General features: G+C 41.0%; 1 protein-coding gene across 1 annotated transcript in view; it reads left to right on the top strand.

Annotated features, from left to right (window-relative positions):
- LOC146062944 (low-density lipoprotein receptor-related protein 1-like) overlaps positions 1-21,599 on the top strand; it is a 69,860-nt gene that overhangs the window by 14,028 nt on the left and 34,233 nt on the right. The window contains exons 12-20 of the mRNA XM_083174957.1: positions 2,664-2,789; positions 3,257-3,478; positions 6,250-6,552; positions 7,512-7,721; positions 7,809-7,928; positions 14,218-14,394; positions 17,701-17,913; positions 20,447-20,682; positions 21,135-21,264. Coding sequence (XP_083031083.1) covers positions 2,664-2,789; positions 3,257-3,478; positions 6,250-6,552; positions 7,512-7,721; positions 7,809-7,928; positions 14,218-14,394; positions 17,701-17,913; positions 20,447-20,682; positions 21,135-21,264 — 1,737 coding nt within the window. The remainder of the gene's footprint in view (positions 1-2,663; positions 2,790-3,256; positions 3,479-6,249; positions 6,553-7,511; positions 7,722-7,808; positions 7,929-14,217; positions 14,395-17,700; positions 17,914-20,446; positions 20,683-21,134; positions 21,265-21,599) is intronic.

Raw genomic sequence — 21,599 nt, 5'->3', positions numbered from 1 at the left:
ATAGGATGATGAAAGCTAATCACCCCAGGGCAGCACACTAGTTGAAAACTAAAGAAGCAAAAGCGGTACATACGTGAAGAAATGCTAGAAAATAGAATAGTGGAAAATAGTGTTAAATATTATGGTGTGCTCCACCCCCCCCAACACCAACCCAAGGGGAGCCAAACTCCTCCTTAAACTAGTAAATTGTACAGCTTTGTAGGTCTTTCCTTCATTGTGCATCCAGTTTCAACGTGAAGTCTGTATACAAGAGACAAACTGGTTGAAACCATTCTGATCAGGTGGATGGGGTGCTATTCTAAGTTAAAGGAGTCCCAACTGTTGAGATAACAGTCCTGACCGTACCAGATTAAAAGCCTTGTTGGTCAACAAAGCCATTGACTCTCATGGTGAGATGTACTAAGCCTTGAAAAGTGATAAACCTCTAACCAGTCGGCTCCTTCCTGTCATTCTTCAAACACAGCCTTTGACATGGCAGTTAGAAGCTGATTGGCTGGCTCTTTATCACTCCATTTTGTCACTTTTCAAGCTTAGTAAATCTTCCCCCCTCAAACTATAAAGGTGGTAAAGGTGCCCACACTTCATTTGGGCATGCAATGTGCACTCCCGCGCATATAACATCGCAAAGTACAAAATATGTGCACTATGTACTTTTTGTATTGTATCGCATCTAGTTCAAAATGCAGTGTTTTAAGCAGAGCTCATGTGTTTTGAACTCTATTCAATCTTGTACAAAATGCAGAGTACATCACACAATGAGTATTCAATGAGCCTGATTCGCCATGTTTTTATGGCGAATTTGTGCTGTTTGGCGAATTTTTGACAAAAACGGTGAATCACCCTATTCAATGACCACATGGTGAATACATTTGAAGATTTTTTTCGCCATGATTCACCGAGTAGGAATCGCTATCTTTTTATGGAGAAGTGGAATGTGAACTTTTAAAATAAAGTGTTTTTTGTTTTTTACATTTGGTGTCAAAAAATCAGGAATTTTATTCTGAGGAGGGGCATGCTACTTTTATTCATGTGCTGTAAGCACATGAATATATATTTAATTTAAAAAAAAAAAAAAAATATATATATATATATATATATATATATATATATATATATATATATATATATATATATATATATATATATATATATATATATATATATATATATATATATATATATATATATATATATATATATATATTTTTTTTTTTTACACAGCAGCCAGCAGGGGGCGCCGGAGCCGAGCCGCTCATTACATATTCATATATTCACTGCACCTGATCGTTACGATCGTGTGTAGTGAATATACGCTCCCCTGCTGGCACCCCCGGGGGGCAGCCTGTGCTGCCTGGCACCCGGGGAGCCCACCTGCCCCCCACAAACGTTCAGGGACAGGCAGAGAGACTTCCATCTCTCTGCCTGGCACCCTCCTCAGGCTCCCTGCGGCAATCGCCGCAGGAGCTCATATTCGCCTGTCAGGGGCAGCGAGCCCCTGACACGTTGAATACCAGAGCCCGCTGGCTCCGGAACGTGGCGAAATGTGCAGCGAATCCTTTCGCTGCACCTCGCAGGTATTCACATTGAATACCGCCCAATGTGTGGGCACCAAGAACAAAAAGTGGAGTCTGATTTCCATTTAAAAAAAAAAATTTTTTAATGGAGTAGCCAGAAAAATGTTGTGTCTAGTAAAGGTGCTTAAACCCTAGGTTCTGAAAAATGTCTTCATTAAAGTCCTTGAAAAGGTGTACTTCAGAAAACATGCTCCCAGTTTTTTTTCAGGTAGCAGCAGGTGACGTCTCCTGCGAGACCATCTTTGTAATGTCTCTGGTGTATAGCATACTAGAAAAGATGAAAAAAATAGCTCTATTAAAAGGCGGGGGGGGGGGGGAGGAAGTCTGTCTGATTCCTTCCTGTCTGTCAGATTGTCTTGTGGGTGTGAAAAGTATTCACTCCCATAGTTTATAAACTTTGGTGTTTTTCACTTTAAACAAACCACTTATTGGGCAAAATTAATAAGGCTGGGATTAATCTTCCTGCTGATTAAGTCCACCCCATATTAGTGAGCATAAGTGACAAAACACATTGAGGCTACTCCACAATGCACAAGCGCTCTCTCCCTTTTTACTCTGGTGTGTATGTCGTTTTTAGTCCAAACATAAGTAAAGGCATGTGATCACTGGAATCTTAATGTAACATTTGCCTCTAGTTTTGGGGGGAATTATGTATATCTTCTGAGTACATCCCCTTTGGTATAGGTTTTAAAAAGGACTATCTGCAGCCAGGAGTGTTTTTTAAAAGGCTTAAGTGATAACACAGTGGCTGTTCAAAGCAAAGCACCTCTGTAGTGGGAATGACCCTGCTGAGCTGCAGGAGTGTAGAGCTTGAGGTAAATGGGGTGGTTGACTTGTAATCCTAATACAGCTGGTCTTGGAGGTGAAACAAACCTTCTAAAGGGCTGGTGGAGATGTTGCCAAACAGCTGCTAGCTTTCTAATGTTCTTGATAGATGATAGAAGCTGTGCATTTACTTTGTAGGACTTCTATATGTCTTTAGAAGGCTTGATTTTTCTTCCCACTTCCAATGGTAACCTGTGAATAAGATGAGCACAATTCCTGTCCGCTTACTACTTTACGTCCCCCTTTTTTTTTTTTTTTTATTAGATGAACGAATGCCATGTTCTCCGGGGACCTGTAGTCACATCTGCATGTTATCACCTGTGTCAGCCAAATCTTACAAGTGTGCTTGTCCTTTGGGATTGTTCCTCCTACCATCTGGAAAATGTGAAAGTGAGTATATTTATGCTAGGAGCTGTTTATTTGGTCTTCTATTACAGAGGCATTTATCTTATTTTATGCGATCAGCCTGGGGGCTGGGACTAGGATTAGCCCTGATAAACTGGCATGTGTCGCCACGTTTCTTGGATAGGTTTCACCTGCCTGTAGCGGGTGATCCACTAGCCCAGAAAACAGCTCAGTTTTCAATGAAAACTATGCTGGGTAAAAACGTGGGTTTCACTGAACCTGATTGGGGGTCTTGGTGCCATGATCCAAATCGGTGCAACAATGTCCAAATGCATAACGGACAACAAATATATGTAAACTTTTTGTTCTAAAAACTTTATTACTTCTCACCAAAGATATAATAAGCAACAAGCTACTAATGAGGCTGCAGGATTTGATGTCATATGTATATTGACAATGATTTTATTTATTGATCAAGCTTCTTCCATTATGTTAATTTTGTGTTTTCTTAGATCTTAAGGTAATGTTTGGTGGTGCTAATGGAGTGTATTTGATGGAGCTGGGATTTCAAGGAGCCATTCTGAAAAAGACTCTTGTCCTGAAGGCCGCAAAAATTAATTTGATGGATATGGACTGGAAGAGAGATCTTGTATACTGGGTAGATGATCTTGGTCTTCTCTTGAGAGCTAATGGCACTTTGGGAAGTATTAAAGTAATCCAAACTGAAGGAGCAGGTATGGTCTTAACAATAAATCTTTTACATTTAAAGTGATATGTTACAGAATATAAGGTGCACAAATGTCCCCACAGCCCTGCTACTGTTAATGAGTCAGTGTCAGTATATCTTCTGGTGAGGGGGCACTTCAGCGGTGGTAAAGTATATGACTGGAATCCAGTCAAATGATGCACCATCAAAATAGCTTACTGGTAAGTGAAGCTTCGTTGGCCAGAATGCTGCACCACATTGACTTTGGACATTAATAAGCATGGGCAAAAGGTCTAAAAATCCCACCACAAGGGATACTCTATAGAAGGTTGTCTGGATGCTTAAACTCTGGCCACATACTCCTCCTTGATAGTGCCAGTTCATCCTTCACCTGAAGATATGTTGGCACTGTGACCAGTATGCATTGGGAGGGCTTTTGGGACACTTGTGTACCCCCCCCCCCCTTTTTTTTTTTTTTTTTTTTAAAGAACCACCTTTTCCACACTATTGGCCCAGTCTCTCCATGTAACACCTCCTCAGGCCATACATAGATCCTTTTTTACCTAATGTACACCCTAAACAACCCACATGGGTCCTTAAGCACCTACCCGCAGCACTGTATTGATAGGTTTTTACTAAACATACCTGTACAGTACAGTATATAAGAAAAATACCCCCCCCCCCCCAATTGTTTGTGAATATTATGAACTCCTTGCCCTAATGTGTATTTTAGGGCACACCTAGCAATTTGACACCTAGGGCGGGATGTATCAATATTCACTTTTCTGTAGTGAAGTGGACTCCGTTTTTTCGCGCTTTTTTCGCGATTGTTTTGCGATGATTTTCGCGTTATTTACGATGATTTTATGCATATCTTTGGTCCGCGCTAATGTGGACCTCTCCCGAAATCTTTTCGTTTTTGTTTTTTTGTGCGCATGCGCAGATGCGTCCTGCTGCTGGCTGGGTTTCCCCGGCTCGCAGCGCTCAGCTTGACTTGCTGACGAACTGCAGTTGTGACAGTTCAATTATTAAAGTATAATGTATTTTTACAGTGTGTTATTTACCTTATGAAAACAGGTTGTGCTGTGGGATGTATTTTACTTGTTGTATGGGAGGCAAGATTGGTTCTTTTTTGGAAGGTGTGAGGCACAGATCATCAGGGCTAGGCAAGAGGCAGTGAGGTGTGAGGCACACTGCCTCTTGCCTAGCCCTGATGATCTGTGCCTCACACCTTCCAAAAAAGAACCAATCTTGCCTCCCATACAACAAGTAAAATACATCCCACAGCACAACCTGTTTTCATAAGGTAAATAACACACTGTAAAAATACATTATACTTTAATAATTGACCTGTCACAACTGCAGTTCGCCAGCAATATAAGGCAAATTATATAGAAGAGAAGCTGAGCGCTGCGAGTGTTAATACATCACACAGCGCTTCAGCTACAATGCTGTCCAATGGGAGGATGTTTCGCGCCGGAAACTCCGCGATACTTCAACCCGGCGGAGTTTTTTCAACAATAGAAAACGAAAACTTTATTAATACATGAAGCGAACAAGGGACCAACGCGAAAACGGGATGTCAACGCCACGGTAAGCGTTGATACATCCCGCCCCTAAAGTGGGTAAGTGGAGATGTTGCCCATTTGCGACCCATCAAATTACAATCTAGTTGCTATGGACAACAGCTCCATGTGTCTCTAGAAAGCTTGATAAATATCACCTTAAATGTATTGTCGTCTAGTTGCTGGTGGTTTTTTTTTTTTTTATAATTTTTTTTTGTTGTTGTTGTTGTTGTTGCATTCCTTATTCATATTTCAGACTTAATGCATCTTGCACAGGCTTTAGAACAGGGATGGGGAACTTTCGACCCTCCAGCTGTTGAACTCACATTCCAGCATTCCATGCTACAGTTTTGCTATTTGGCGATGCTAAAGCTGTTGCAGTGCATGCTTGTATGTTCTTAAGCATGGATGGGGAACCTTCAGCTGTTCAACAACAGCTGAAGGTTCCCCATCCATGCTTTAGAACATACTTAATCGTTCACATGGTTGCTGGTGTCATCTGCCATTAGTTGACTCCAAAATGCTTTCTTTTCAGTGACTGGAGTAGGGTGCTATACTTTAATACAAGGTGCAGCATCTTCTTCTCCTGTCACCATCCCAATACATCTGGGATGCTTGATTGTCCATCCCAAGCACCGGGTGTCCCCAAGGTAAGTGACTACCCTGCATTCTCATCAGTCCCTGCCCTAGTGTAGCTTGCCTTACAATCTAATATTCCCTACTCACTTTTTTTTTTTTTTTTCTTGTCATTGTGGGCGGAAACCTATGAAAACACCAGGAGAATGTGTTTTACTCAGGGCCCTTGTTAAGCACCATTGTGCAGTCTGATGAGGTAACCTAGCATCGCACAACTGTGCTGACACACCTTCAATTTTTCAGCCATTGTTCTTTATTTTTTGTTCTTGAGAGTTTAGGAATTAATCTGTTAATCTGTCATTTAGGGTTCCAATCACCCATCCGGGATTAGTAGCTGCCTATTCCCGGACATTGTATAGTCCGGGAATACCATTCCAGGTGCTGTTTTACCAGACTTTCCAGAGTAATCCTGGACGGGTGGTAACCCTACAGTCCTTCAGTGTGTGTGCAGCCTCTTGTGTATAATGTGAAATGTCTTAAATTTATCAAAGTAGCATAACATTTAATTACAAAGAGGATCCTTTTCTGTCAAATATACCAAAGCATTTCTCATTGTGGTTAATGTAAAAAAATTAACGGCCATTGTTTCTACTCTTAGTTTCAGTGGCAAAAATTGACATCCCTACTGGCAACATTTATTGGCTAAACTCTCAAAGAAACAGAGTGTGTGTAACAAAGCATACTGGATCTGGGACAAAGGTCATTTATGAATCAAATCTGCCCATACAGAATTTTATGCTTGACTGGAAAAATGCATTACTGTATGTGTTGGAAGAGAACCGAATACGACAGATGAATCTGATTGGTAATGAGGTGGAAACTGTATTGAATGGCACTGGCTTTACACATATGAGTTTGGATATAAAATCTAATAGCATTGTGTGGAGCAAACAAGAAACCGGTAAGTGATAACAATGGCCTGGTGCATCAGACATTAACTTGTTAAATGCGTTTAAATCCCTAAAGGCCCCAAACACTTCAATGATTTGGCCTGTTTCACCTGATTCCGATGGATTGGGTGAAATCGGGCTAAATCACTTGAGTTTGACATCCGAATCGACCCAATGAAAGTTCCTGTGCACCTAGTCAGAAGTACTATGTGCTGCACATAAGATCATGTGCCACCTTCGGGTGCACATTGCGGGATCTTCTTGGCAGCCACAATGCATTGCATCAGACTTCCCCTGACCCGCCCTGGCATTGCATGCCTTTTATTGCATGTAAAAAATGGCGCCAAATCAGATGTTGGCACTCCCAGGAAAACAAGGGAAATTGTGTCTTTTCTCCTTCATACTGTAGAACTTGTCCAGTGAAAGGTCCAATTTTTTTTTTTCCAATGGTTTTTATTGCTGAATGTTTCGCTATATATCTCTATCTCTCTCTCCCACTGGACTCGTTTGTATTTCCTGCAGTGGTGGTTTTCTTTGTCTCCATACTGTAGTGGATAATAGGCATGTTCTTCAGGTGGCTTTTTTTTTTTTTTTTAGTTGGGGGGGGGGGGGGGGGGCAGGCTTTTTTGAGCAATACTTATTCTAAATGTGAAGCTGTCTGTGGTTGTATAATCCAGTGGTTCTCAAGCACCCCTAACAGTGTCCGTTTTTCAGGTCACCTGGCGGGTGCATTCATTCACGGACACATTTTAGAAGATCACAAGTGGCGCTAATAATTTTAATCTGATTTTGTGTGGAGACCCGGAAAACATGCACTGTTGGGGGGTCCTTGAGGACCGAGGTTGATAACCACTAGTATAATCTTTTTTTTTCTTTTGAGGGTCGCTTTTTCAAATTGACCATAAAATGTATGTGGTGCAGGCACTGAGTCTTCAGAAACACTTAAATTGTACTTTAACTTTTTTTCTAGGTTTTTATTCATTTAGTCTTCTTAAAAAGAAACTCTCTAACTTGAAGAGTACATTCACAAGCACACTAATGGATGCCTTTGAGCCTTTTCTGTTGTCTTATAATGATCCAGAAATTGAAATATGGGACAGAAAAGCAATGAAGATTGTTTTCACTCTTAACGAAGCCAACCTGACCAAACTTCTAATTGTGACCTCTAGTCAAATAAAAGGCAAGTGGATTTTTTTTTAATTTACCCAAATTTATACTTGCAATAGGTTTTTCTTGCAAATAAAATATTCTTAATGGTATATTTTAGGAAGCCATTCAGCATGCAGCTTGGACAATGGTGGCTGTATGCCTAAAGAGATCTGTGTACCTGGAATGAAGAATACTATAAACTGTCTCTGTCCAGATGATCAGGGTAGCTGCTATGAAAGTAAGTATTTTGGTGTCTATGACAGTTCTCTAAATTGGAGTAAAGAATAATATTTAGTCTTCAATAACAAATCAGGTTTCAGTAGGATTTACTCGACAAACTTACTGACCACAATTGGTCTAAAGTCTAAATACCAACATTCTTAAGGACCTGATCAAAATGCTAACTTTAAATTTGACAGGCCAAAAATACTTTTTTGGTGGGGTGGGTGTCTCTCGACATGAGACACAAGTGTACAGCATTCTCTTGCATGGATTGCTGCACTTGGCACACTAATATAACCCAACTCTGTACTCACTTCATGATCCAAATGGGCATAAAACAGGTCAAAAAGTAGACCTTCATTTTTTTTATGATTTTGTCACTTTGTGTGTTGGTATTCTAATATGGCTGCTAGATGAACAGTGAGGGTACAACCAAAGAATGACCCCACGTGCGCCCTAATATATATATATATATATATATATATATATATGAGAGAGTGCTTTTACCACCTAATGGAACTTCCACCAGTTGTAGTCATATACAGTACAATAACCCAATACAATGTATAATCATAAAACCAGAATGCTTTATTTATGTTTCAAGGACCGCATCTGCAGACAGCTCTTGTCCAGCATTCTCCACATAGATCAGAAATTGAGCTGTTTATAGAAATTGAACTGTTTATTGCTGATACCCACACGCACCGTATCCATTCTACAGCTGAACATCGGATACTGTGAACCAGATACGGTGGATCAGGCCATCTACATTGCACAGATCTCGCCGACCGTTCTTTATTAATGGGATGGTCCCTCTAATTTAAAATTTCACGTGCCTGCACCCTAAATAAAGGCATAAAGAAGGTTGTGGATACGTCGTGTACTTTTTGACCCCAATTGGGGAAACTTCGGATATTTGGAATCTGCCCCACTGAGGGGAAGGTTATTACAGCTTGCAAACCCTGAAGGTGTAACACGCAAGTTTAAGCGTTTGAAATCACACCTAGTGTAAAACCCCGAAGTATTTTTTAAGACTAAACGCGTCGGGTTATTGAGATCGTATTTCCGAAAAGGATACAATGGCCAGATGTGGTCCTTGAAACCTAAATAAAGCATTCTGGTTTTATGATTATACATTGTATTGGGTTATTGTACTGTAAATGACTACAACTGGTGACACAGTGAGGGGATGCAAACTTACTGGGCCAAAAGCAAATTGCAAGAGCTCAAGGTACTGGTATGTCTGTAATTTCATCCCATATCTGGCAGATGGTTTTTTAAATCCGTTCATAGGTTCTCCTGAGCTTTCTTTACCATAACATGCTTTTTCTGGTTACATGGTGAGGTTAACTTCACAAAGCTATTTTAAGGAGGACAATACTGAATGATGGAATAATCTAAATAAAAGATTATCAAATTCAAGTAGCTTGGATTGCTTGTAGGAAAAAAAATAAACAATTCTGTCAAATTGTATTTGCCCCGAAGATATCCTTATCACCAGACTTCAATTTCTCTAGAAGATGCTAATTCTGAGATGACCACGAAATCTATTGGTAACTCTTTTTATGCAATCTCAGACATTGTCTGGGCTGTGACCACAAATAGGTTTATGTTGGTTATTGCCATTTGAAGGAGAAAAGCTGGACTTCCTCATGTCAAGATTATCCAGCGGAAACCAGTTGCAAAAGACCTCAAAGGTTCCTGTAAAGATTGCATCCAAAATGGGTACCACAAGCTTTAATGTGTGAAATTCTGTTGCGGCCGGGGCCGTGGCTTGGCCGGCAACACGAGCGGACGCGGGGAGCTAGAGCTCCGTCCAGATCCTTATTAAATATCCTTCCCCGTGATCCCAGAAACCTTCAAACGCACCCCCCACAGGCTCCGGAGCTGCTTGTGACACCCCGCGCTGTTTTTCTCCTGTCTAGGCGGCACACAAAGAGCTGAGCGACGGTGCAGGCCTGACTGGGTGTCCTATCCTCCTGGTGCGGGCGCCATATTGGATCCGCTGGCGGCTTTGGAGATCCCGGAGCGCGCCCTCTCATTTAAGCGGCGCAGGTGCCTGGTCCGGCGGTCTGGCGGGAGGTGGTGACCGGCAACCCTCCAGTGGATTTACAGCGGTGAGCGGGGGACGCCTCTGTTGAGGTGCGCTGCTTGGCTGGCTGGAGGCGCGGGTGCAACACTGGTCGTCTCGCCCCTGACCTGGGATACCTCTGTGACGCGACCTACACGCAGACTGGGATCCACGAGCGCTCATTACTTCTTCTGAGCCTGCAAATCTGCTTAAAGGTCTCCCTTACCTGACAAGTGGACTGAGTATTACATCTGGACTAAGATCTGTACAATCCTGATGCTAAAATGGTGAGCCTTCTACATTGTATACTACAGGCTATAAATGATACTGCTGACAGGCTGTGTCGGGAGCTGTCTGTACTACATGACTGTACCCTGGGTACTCCATATGTGTATGAGAACCCTCCTATTGCAACCGCTGCCAATGCGCCCCAGGACCCTGCTCCTGTTGCTTCTCTGGGTAAGGATGAGGCTTTATACACTCGAGGGGAATACTCCATGACCATGGACTCTATGCCTCTGACTCATTCTGATACAGCCTCTATGCATCCTGTGATGGATTACGTGCTGGGAACAGTTTGTGTGGATATGTTTCCGTCTCCTCACTATCCTGTAACAATATATGAAGATTCTGTGACTCCCAACAACCTGCTGCACCTCTCTGGATCTGCTTCTATACCATGCTTAACCCTTATAGATCCTGATGCTACGATTACACATCCGTTTATATACCTGCTACCTCTCAGAGAAGTTTTGAGATTCTGGACTATGCTTTACAAGAGTTTTGATCTTACTCCAGTCTACAAGTGGATGCCAGATCTCTTATTGTATGCCACATATAGATCCTTCCTGGGACTGAAGAACTGGCCCGATTAGCTTCGCATCGATATATATACAGATCCTTTTTGGGACTGCTGAGCTGGCACGACTAGATCCGCATGATGTTGGGGAAAATACAATGTTTTTGCATTTCTCTTGGTTCTGACTAAATTAATATGAATCCTTATAACTAGGTTATAGCTGTTTCGCACCGATATGCCCTCATGTAAATTTTATTTTTTTTCTAGGCCTGCTCTAAATGTTCCCATGTACCCTTTTGTACAAAATGTTTCATTGCATATGTCAGTTTAGAATGGGAAAAGTAGACATATATTTGGGGACGCCGAATATCGAATTGATGTTTATGGAGCCTGGGGGAATTGCCCTCAAGCCACCACGTTCATTTAACTTAATATCCTGTATCAGCAGGGGAAGGGGAGGGGGGGAGGGTTAGTATAGTAAAGCTGGGAGGGGGGGTAGGGATTAGATAGATAGTTTAAGTTTGGGCTGGGGCTATAGTTTAGGGATCCAAGTGCACCCTAGTTGGGGATGGGTAGTACAGGGTGGGGGGTTATTAGGGGTGGTTTGATTTGGGAGTTTGGGGGTGTGTGATTTGTTTTAGTGTTCCGGTAACCGCGATGGATGGTTTTGTTTTGTAATTATTAAAATAGTTGTAGGTTAATCTCTGCTACAAACTATTTAGTGATGGATGATTATGCTCCCCTCTAGTGAGCATGTTTGCTACATATAAGATATCACCTTAATCTCTACCCGAGTAGGCGCCCTCGGGTTTATACATATATCCTGTACCATGTCGCAGTAGTGCGACTTCTAGAAAGTTCTATTTCTGCTATGCCTTTAGGTTCATTACCACTCTGTTTGCTGTATAATTGGACTTGCAACTCCATCTGTCATCCAATCCATTTTATGTGTGTTTTGATATGTGGGGGGGTTTCTTTGTTATATGCAAAAATAATAATAAAAATTATTGAATTTTCAAAAAAAGAAATTCTGTTGCGGCCACTTGTTTAAAGTCTTTAAAGAGCTGCAAGAGTCTGTATTGATTTTATTTTTTTTTTTTTTTTTTACCTGTGAACAAGCATGATTCTTAAATCCTGGTCTAATAAGGTGTTTTGAACAGATTTTGGTAAAATCTGAGCCTTGTAAAAATCCATATAGACAAGCAAACGCCAAATAAGTGTGACTGCTACAGTGCCAAATAAGTGTGACTGCTACAGTGAGTAGAAAACATACTATATGATTTAACAGCTTTTTGCATTGCTGACCCTTGCGATCTCAAGTCCTTCTTCCCCTGGTCATCCTAATCTACATTCAGAAGACTGCTCTCTAAACCTGACCCATTTTTTTCTAAAAATGAGCATATTTACAAACCTGACTCCATGGTAACATAACTTTGGTAAGAGTTTCCTCCATGGTAAATGACCTATTTACAACTTCTACTCTGTTAACCAAGGAGATGACAGTTGCAGCTGTGAGATATACTGTAGATATATTCAGCAAATTTTACTAGGGTGAGGTGTACAGACTTCAATTTGTTAAGGTCCCACCTTTTTGGCCACAAGGAACAGTTTTCAGAAGTGATTCTGCTTACAGTAACTCAGCCATCGTACCTCCCAATATGTCAGAACATTGGAGAAACTACGCAGTCTCCAGCCAGAGATCTGACAAACCATTGCATAGCTATTGGAACAGTCTTTCTACAGCTGAATGGATTGTCAAAGATTGGGTACTCCATTATTTTGAAGGTCAGAGAGTGATCTGTACAGGGAGGTACTGTATACTATGCAAATTGAAACACTTTGAATAAATGGCTCATAACACAAAGTAGTTTAGTTAATCATTCTGGTGTTTCTACAAGATGCTTTTGATAAGTTAAGCAGTAAACATGCATAAAGTACAGATTTCTGCCTTGGGGGAATTACAGGAAGTTGGCTGCTGATGACTTTGTCATAACGAGTGTGTGGGCAGCAATGAAAACCAAACCAGTGTTTAGTGAGCCTTAGGCAGCATAGGATGTGAACTTCCTTGTAGGTATTCTTTATAGAAACCTTGGTTAAACATTCATAGCGAAATAGGTTTGAAGATGCTTTGAAATTGGTCTTTAGTTGCAGTTACACTGGCACATACTGCAGTGCATAAGGGTCTTGAGTGCATCTTCTATATAGGGATTTAAAGGACAAGCTAATACTTGGGGAAAATCCATACTCTTTCCACCTTGATTGTAGTTGTGAACCCCATGTGTTTTGAGTGCCAACATTTCTGTGGGATGTGCAAAATATCTACTAAAAATGCCAGCGTTGCTCACATTTGTGTTATAACTCAATAAAAAAGGTTGTGTAAAAAAAAATGGTACTTGTGTTAGTTGGGCGCCCACCATAGTTAGTACACTCATTCCCCCAATATCCATGTCAGCATGGAGTTGATTCTATATAGTGTGGCGAGCCACCGAGCACTAAGCGTGGCGAACGTACACGTAAAACTAAGCAAATAGCTTAGTGGGCACCCAACTAACACAAGTACCATAAAAATGGAAAAGTTTCCTATATAAAGTAAACATTTGGTACTCAAAGGGTTAAGGTATGGAAAATGTCACGGTTAGTTTCTTCCGCCAAGTTTTATCTTGCAAGAAATAAAAGCCAAGGGAATCTACTCACTGCCATGGATGAGCTCAAAGAAGCACAATGACGTTGTTAGTCAATTTTTGTTAATTGTGTACAATATTATCTAATTCAAAAAATGGCAGGTTGCATACCTTACAAAATGGGTTTCCTTATGCGTACCTGATTGCAGATGATTGTGGGTGACTCCCTAGAAAACAAGTGAGTGATTAACTGGAATACTTTGTCTATAGTGGATGAAACCTTCATGGGAAATATCCCATTTGTCATTGGAATGCATGTGGTCTGTGAACCCATAGGATGATTGACATTTTATATTATCACAATGGACTTGGTGGTAGTAAAGTGTAAACGCTGGGTACACTCTTAACAACCCTTTTTAATGATTCTTCTGGTTCTATATGACGAAACTGTCAAATCATTTGCACTGGCACATATGCATTTTCACTGGCTTTACACTCCTCTATCTGCAACCTATTCAGTCATCCTTACATCCAGCTCAGTCTGAGTATATTGTTAATGACAGCATACTCCTGGATGTGGTCTTACTAATTTCTTTTTGCAAGATTGTACAGTGTCTTCACTTCGTTAACAAGTTTAAGAGAAATCATTGACTAAATCGCATTGTTTGCTTGTGGGTAATGTGTTCCCATCTTTAGTTGACGCAAGTAATTTTAAATATAGGGTCGTTAGATTGCCAAACTAACGACCGGTTTTCTTTGGCAGCATACAAAGGTATTTAGAGCTCGCATACCATGTTTACACTTTATTTTGCAGCTGAGGAAGCTTTACCAGAAAAGTTGCCTTTTCCAGAGACTCTATTTTGTCCAAGGACCTTCCTGTCTTGTCGGGATGGGAAAGAATGTGTCGCTTCTGACTTTGTATGCGATGGTGAGAAGGACTGTCTAGATGGCTCTGATGAGGAAGACTGTGCAGCTATTTGTAACAAATCAGGTAATTCCTCCAAACAAAGCTGACTTTATTTCCCTATATTTACGTAACACCTAGTCCTACAGTGCTCTTAACAAAATTGGCTCATCGGAGCCAGATTAAGGCTTGTGGGTGTTCCTATTATTTTTAAAATACCTTTTTAATGTAGCATGTGTTCCAGTGAACTTGCTGGGGTGACAACCCAAAGGAGCCAATTGGCTCCAAATGCATACAGTCAGCAAGAGGTGTATTTGCAAGCTTCTGAAGAAGCAATTACATTTATTCAGGCAATTCACCCATTCAGTGCAGTCCAACCAATCAGTGTTTTGATCTCCAAAGCCTTCCCGCCTTTATCAGTCCAAGAGCACCAGGAGCTGCAAAATGCTGGAACCTCTGCCTTCTGCTCACTGGCTATCACAACTGAGGAGGGTGTGGGGATTGTTGCAACAATCCCATTAGCTATGGGGCATATGTGTAAGATGTATTACTGTATGGCTTTTTTTTTTTGCATGAGGTGTGTGTGTGTGGTGTAACATGCATAAAGGTCACTACTGAATAATATGTCAACAAGAAACTATACAGCTTTCTAAAATAAATAAGGTGTGAAGTTAAGGGGGCATAACTATCGGGAGTAATGTGAATAGGGGACACAATCATGTGAGATGTGAATAAATTGCACTTGTGTGTGGCATAACAAAGATTGGGGGTAATGTGACAACAGCCTTTTTCCAGCAGGAACTCTCCCCTTTTTGGCTTAAGCAAGTTTGGTGTGACAAGTCCTTGTTTAAAATATGGGGTGGGGTTACCAATGCACTTGCTGGCAGAGGGTACAAAAATGAGCATTGCCATGAGTGAGGGCCAGAGGTGTGGTGCTTGGGGGCACTAGAGAAAATCTTGCCTACCCTGTAACTCTGGGTAGCATTTCATTGACTACACTATTGACTATTTTTTTCTTTTTTAGTACTTGGTCAAAGATATTTTGTCTGAGACCTAACAAGTTGGTACAAAGACTGGCTATACTCTTTAAACAATTTTGGGATACTGATGTGCACTAGTTTAAGTCCAACCTAAACATTGGATCATTAAAGCGATAGGGTTAAGATGTATAAAATTGTCTTATTTACAGGTGCAAGCTGTTGAAGACTTGTATTAACTCGAAATAAACATTAAAGCATATTAAATGTGGTAATGCAGGCATTTTTAATGGTGCATTGCATCATTAGGTAGTCTCTCCAAATAAGGTCCTCTTTGCTCAAAGCACCAAATATTTGTCTGGTGGCATTTGCTAAACACTAAGGGGGAAATTTACTAAAGGAAATTTGTAAAAAAATAGGTGTATTTGTATCCAGAAATACACTTATTTTTGACATTTACTATTCCGAAAATACGGCAATTTGTATTCATATTGATGTACTATCAATACGAATACGAATTGCTGTATTTTCGGGATAGTAAATGTAAAAAATAAGTGTATTTCTGGATACAAATACACCTTTTTTTTACAAATTTCCTTTAGTAAATTTCCCCCTAAGTGTTTTTTATTGGAACACTTTAGTTTCTACAGGCATCAATAGGGCCACAATAGCTTTAAAAGGCATTTCTATAATCCTGGGAGAAGTGGAGTGGTCTACCACTTGGACTTGTAATGTTTGTTGAGTCTATAAGATACTTGTTATGAACTTTTTTTTTTTTATGTACCTGCAAGAAAAGCTATTAAATTACTAAAATCCTGACTTCTAAGACCTTTCATCTTAGATACCAGATGCATTTCAGCTTCAGAAGTAATTATCAAATTGCCAAACACTGAAACATGCAGTAGACAAGTAAGTGTTCTGTGCCTATATAATGTGCTACTGAGAGCACACTTCATAAAAGCTTTCCAGAGCCATTTGGATCTCCATGATACAAGCTGAAATTTAGTTTTTATTGCGTAGTGATATTTTTCTAGTCTAAAGTGCAAACTTTGTAGAGCCTTTTAACAACAAAGTGCAAAGGTTTCTTAGTAGCGCCAGCTTCCATGTGACTGTGTGGAGTGCAGTAGTTAATCTGAGCCTTGATGTACTATGAGAGCCCACTTCAAAACTGTGGCATTTGAGTCCTTGAACAAAAACCTAGACTTTAGAACTGATACAACTGCGTCCCTTCCTGTGAGAAAATTACTTTGTTTTGAATATAGCCTAAATAAATCTGGCTATAATCTCAAATAAGAGCCACTTCACTGAATGGAAAGCATTGATCCAACTACAGTGATGACCTGAGCACTAACAATTTGCATAAATATGCGAGTAGAGGCTTAGAGCAGTGGTTCTCAAACTCTGTCCACATGTTTTCCAGATCACTCACTGACATATTTTTTAAAGATCTACAGGTGGAGCTAATTTCACTTGATTCTGTGAGGCGATCTGCAAAGCATGCACTGTGTGGGGTCCTGAGGACCGATTTGATAAAATAAGCCAGATCCTTCTAAGCCACAGGTTCTCCAAGTCTTGATTCTGTGCCAATAATGGAGAAAGGAAATTAGAATTTCAAGAGCATCAAGAAGGGTGTAATGGTTAGAATTGCTGCCTTCCAGCGCTGAGGTCAAGGATTAGATTCCCACCATGGCACTAACTCTGGAGTTTGTATATTATCAATTTGCTTGTGTGGCTTTCCTCCCACTATCCAAAAATATACTGGTAGGTTTAATTGGCTCCCAAAAAAATAATCCTTGAATGAATGAGTGTGTGTGTGTGTGTGTGTGTGTCTTAGGGAATATAGGTTGTAATCTCAACTGGGGCAGGGACTGATGTAATGTTCCCCCAAATTTTTTTTCCTTATGGCAAAGTTTAAACTGTACATGACCTAGAATCTGTTCAATAGTACCACCTGGTAGACTTTGACAAGGCTAAAACATCTCTTTATTGCTTCAAGGTAAGTACACAGGTCTAGAATTTATCTTGTGAATCCAACATTGTAAGACACAAGATGGATCTGCTTTGCAGGTAAAGATTATTATTATTATTATTATTTATTTATTTATTTATTTATTATTTTATTATTATTTCTTTGAGGCTTTACAGCAGCTTAAATATCTGACCTACAATTTCATTGCATTTATTTAGGAGAATTTGGAAATCTAGACTGGTCTAGTAAAAACTTATTTGCAGTATTGGGTGGTTAGTCAAGAGCTTGCAGAGACCAGTAGTAAAACAAAAGTGCATAGTCTGTCATTTTTGGCTTTACAGGAAAGTGTTTACTGTACAGTGAATTTTACCAGGTTTGGAAGTATGCTGTATTTCATTGGTTGTCTCACTTAAATTATTATTTTTTTTTTTTTTGCTTTACTCCAAGGTATGTTTCAGTGCTTAAAAAGTATAAAATGTATAGAAGAGCGGTATCTCTGCGATGGTGTGCCGCAATGTCCTGATAAATCAGATGAGCGAAATTGCTGGAAGCCATCAGAAAGTTGTGCCTTGCGTTGTGATGGCAGTCGCTGTATCCCTGAGAGCTGGTTATGTGATAATAAATTTGACTGCTCTGACAAAGCAGATGAGCAAGGATGTGGTAAGTAGACTGTATAGGGGTTTGCTTGACCAGAGAGCTATGCTCTTTGTCATGGAGGTTACACCTCGCTTGAATGTGGCCAAACTCTTTTTCTCACTGGTTCGGTGTAGATCCTATTCTGCAATTGTTAGGAAAATTAATCAAGGGGATGAGTAGACCAGTGGTTCCTAAATTGTCCTCAAGGCACCCTTACGGTCCAAGTTTTAGGGATATTCATGGTTTAAAACCTGGATCCATGTCGGCCCTAGAAACAATACACATATAGTATGTGTGGTGTACTTATGCAGCCTTTATAAAATATTTACTCTATCAATAGCATAGTAAACTCATTGCTCTAAACACTAGAGTTAACTCTTGGAGTGGAGATGAGCAGGTGGTACAGTTAGTGGGTTGGCTGTAATGTGCCCTTTCGGAACAGAACATCAGGTTTAGCAAAATAACTAGCTTTACCTTATACTCCATAGAGGTGCACAGGAAAAATAAACCAACCATAAGCTGATGTGTGCAGTTAAACATAATGAAATGTAGGGTGGAAATTTTACCTTGAAGTGTCGGTCACGTGTGCTAGAAATTCTGAAACCAACAACAGTTTTTGGTGAATATGGTGAAGATCATAGGTGTGCGCACATTAAGTGTTAGGGGTGCACAGGCACCCCCTAATGCTGTGCCAACTCAACCTTATGAACATCTCCCTGCCGCTAGCGCCCATCAATTATGTGTGTTTTTGCATTGTTAATTGTACTAGACCATTGTCATATCACTACATACCAGTGTCCTCCATATAAGTTTTTTTACTTTATTTGCATGTACTGTTAGAGTAAGAGGTTTTTATATTGTAGGGAGTGCCAATAGATGTGGTAAACACGCCTGATTGGCTGTGTTAGACATGCACAATAGGTGGCAGTGCACCCCCTAATAAAATGTGCTGTGCATGCCTATGGTGAAGATACAGATTGTTGCCAAAAATGTAATTAACAAATTCTGTGATTTGAAGTACTGTGATATGAAGATCAGTGGCGTAACTATAGCCCCGCAGCCCGCACCATGGCGGGGAGGCGCTGAGTAACTGTGGTCGCCGGTCTCCCCTGCGGGGCTATGTTACGCTATGTTACGCTGTGTGTGGCTGGCCGGGACGTGTGGGCAGACAGCGCGGCCCCCTCCCCCTCGCCCTCCGCCCGCCATCGTACAGTTAATCACCCCCCTTACCCCTCCTCGTGCCACTGCCACATTCTCGCAACGCAGATCTCCAGTCCTTCAGGCTCCGGACCGTCTCCTCCTGACGTACAGTGCTATTGAAAACCGCCCCTCAGAATATGGCTGCCCCCTAACAGCAGACAGTTTTTGTAGGGATGCTAGAGGAGGCGGCGGCCTCCTCTAGCATTCTTAAAATCTGTCTGCTATTAGGGGGCAGCCATTTTGTGATGGTATTTCATTAGCACTGTACGTCAGGAGGAGACGGTCCGGAGCCTGGAGGAGATCTGCGCTGCGGGAATGCGGCGGCAGAGGGGTAAGGGGGGTGTTTAACTCTACGTGGGTGGTTGGGAGACCTGGGGGGGCGGTGCCTCCTATAGCGGGGGGGGCGCAAAAATCCTAGCTACGCCGCTGATGAAGATGTAATCAGGCATTGCATTGGCAACCTCTTAAGTGTTCAAGGTGGAAAAAGATGATTAACAAGTTTGGTTTCCCAAACGTATTAATCACAGTGCTCTAGAGCAGGGATGTCCAATGTTGGCCCTCCAGATGTTGTGAAACTACACATCCCAGCATGCTTTGAAATTAGTTTTAGCATTCTCTAATAGCAAAACTGTGGCAAAGCATGCTGGGATGTGTAGTTTCACAACATCTGGAGGGCCAACATTGGACATGCCTGCTCTAGAGTATAATTTTTTTCACAGGACCTTTTGGCCAAGAGCAAAATATTAAATAAACTAAATTGTGTTTTTAATGTCCTCCTTGGATTCTGTTATGTGGGGAGGACCATGATCAGCAGACACCCTCTATAAATGTTCAGATTAAAGTGACCATAAATCATTTTACATTTGGTCCAGGATCTCCTACCCTAAGGCACCCTTGCATGTATCCCAAGACACACTGTCTTGGAACCACTTATTTATGCCAAAGCTGGGCAGCATTTAATGCTTGGCTTGAAAACCAAATTTATCAATATTTCCTCACTGCTTCTCCTGCTGGACCCCACACAGTGATTATTTTCCAAGTCTCCTCAAAGAATCAAAAGTGCAATGATTAGCTTCACCTGTGGATCTTTACAGTTTGCCAGTGAGTAATAAATATACCTGTGCACCTACTAGGTGACCTGAGAAATGTGAGCTGTATGGGGTCCTGAGAACAGAGTTTAAGAACCAGAGTATAACTTGCAATCATTTGACAGTCCAGGGATAGTAAACTATTACTAATGCCTTGGTATTCATATTTTACCCCTGTATGCATTGGTTTCCCTTTTTTATTTTTTTTCTTCATTATTACATTTACCATCATATTGCTGGCAGATTATAACGAGTTATTTCTCCTACAGCACCTAAAGAATGTAGTCGTGGCAAGTTTCGATGTAAGAATGGTCAATGTCTTCCAAAAACCATGGTCTGTGATGGAGACAATGACTGTGGCGATCACTCGGATGAAGTAGCTTGCGCGATCACAAAGCCAGTCTTCTGCCAAAGTGGAGAAGTTCTATGTGACAGTGGCGAATGCATCCTAAAGCAATGGAAATGTGATGGTGCAAATGACTGCAAGGATGGAAGTGATGAAAAGGTGAGCTGCCCTGTCTGCTCCAAGAATTTTAGGGCCTGATTAGAGTTTGTCGCAAATGCAAACTCTCTCAAATGGACAAAATCGTGCTGCACTACAGTTGGGACAAATCTAACATGAGCAGAGTTAGAATTGGGTGGGTTGTGTTCAAGCTAAAATCTAAATTGCAGTGCAATAATAAAGCCGCCAGTTTCTGCACAGAAACAAAGTAACTCGCCCAAATCTAAAGGTAACTCACCCAAATCTGACCTGGCATCTCCCCAGCAGTTGGTTTGCATTGTGTGCAAATTGCCATGATGTTGTGTTTTTTTTTTGCTACATCATAGCAGCATTTGGCCATCATTAATTAAACTCTGGCAATAATATTATGTCATCTAGTAAGAATTGCTGTTCTAGAAGAGGTATGAGGAGTGCTGTTCTAAAGTTCACAGCATTTAATGTTTCTCTTCCCATAGGAGTGCACATTTGGGAAGATTGAATGTGAAAAGGCACAGTGGCCTTGTGCTAGCAAAGAACAATGTATCCCATCCTTCTGGCGCTGTGATGGAAGCAAGGACTGCAGAGATGGTAGTGACGAAGCTGGTTGTAAGTGCTCACTCTTCACGGCTACTAGCGCAGTATGGTTCAGTAAATTGTAGGTTTCTTCATAGTAATACCAGATTTAAAGTAGATTTTAGCATTAATCTATTTGGTGTTGAAACACTAAAGTATAATCTGCTTGATGCTATATAAACACACCGACATAAAATAACTGTATACATTCAATTACACTGGTATACATTCAATTGATGCCAGATCCATTCCAAAATTCTTTTGCTGGAATGGATATGGCATCCATTCAAGGTAGCAGCCAAATTGGACATTGATGCTTACTCGGCTGGCGCGGGGACTGGGTGAGCGAGGTAGCGGGAGCTGGGATG

This window comes from Crinia signifera, chromosome 1 (genome assembly GCF_055691185.1).
Source record: "Crinia signifera chromosome 1, ASM5569118v1, whole genome shotgun sequence".
NCBI classification, from domain to species: Eukaryota; Metazoa; Chordata; class Amphibia; order Anura; family Myobatrachidae; genus Crinia; species Crinia signifera.
The sequence above is the reverse complement of the archived record's forward strand: the minus strand, read 5'-3'. Positions and strand labels throughout refer to the sequence as shown.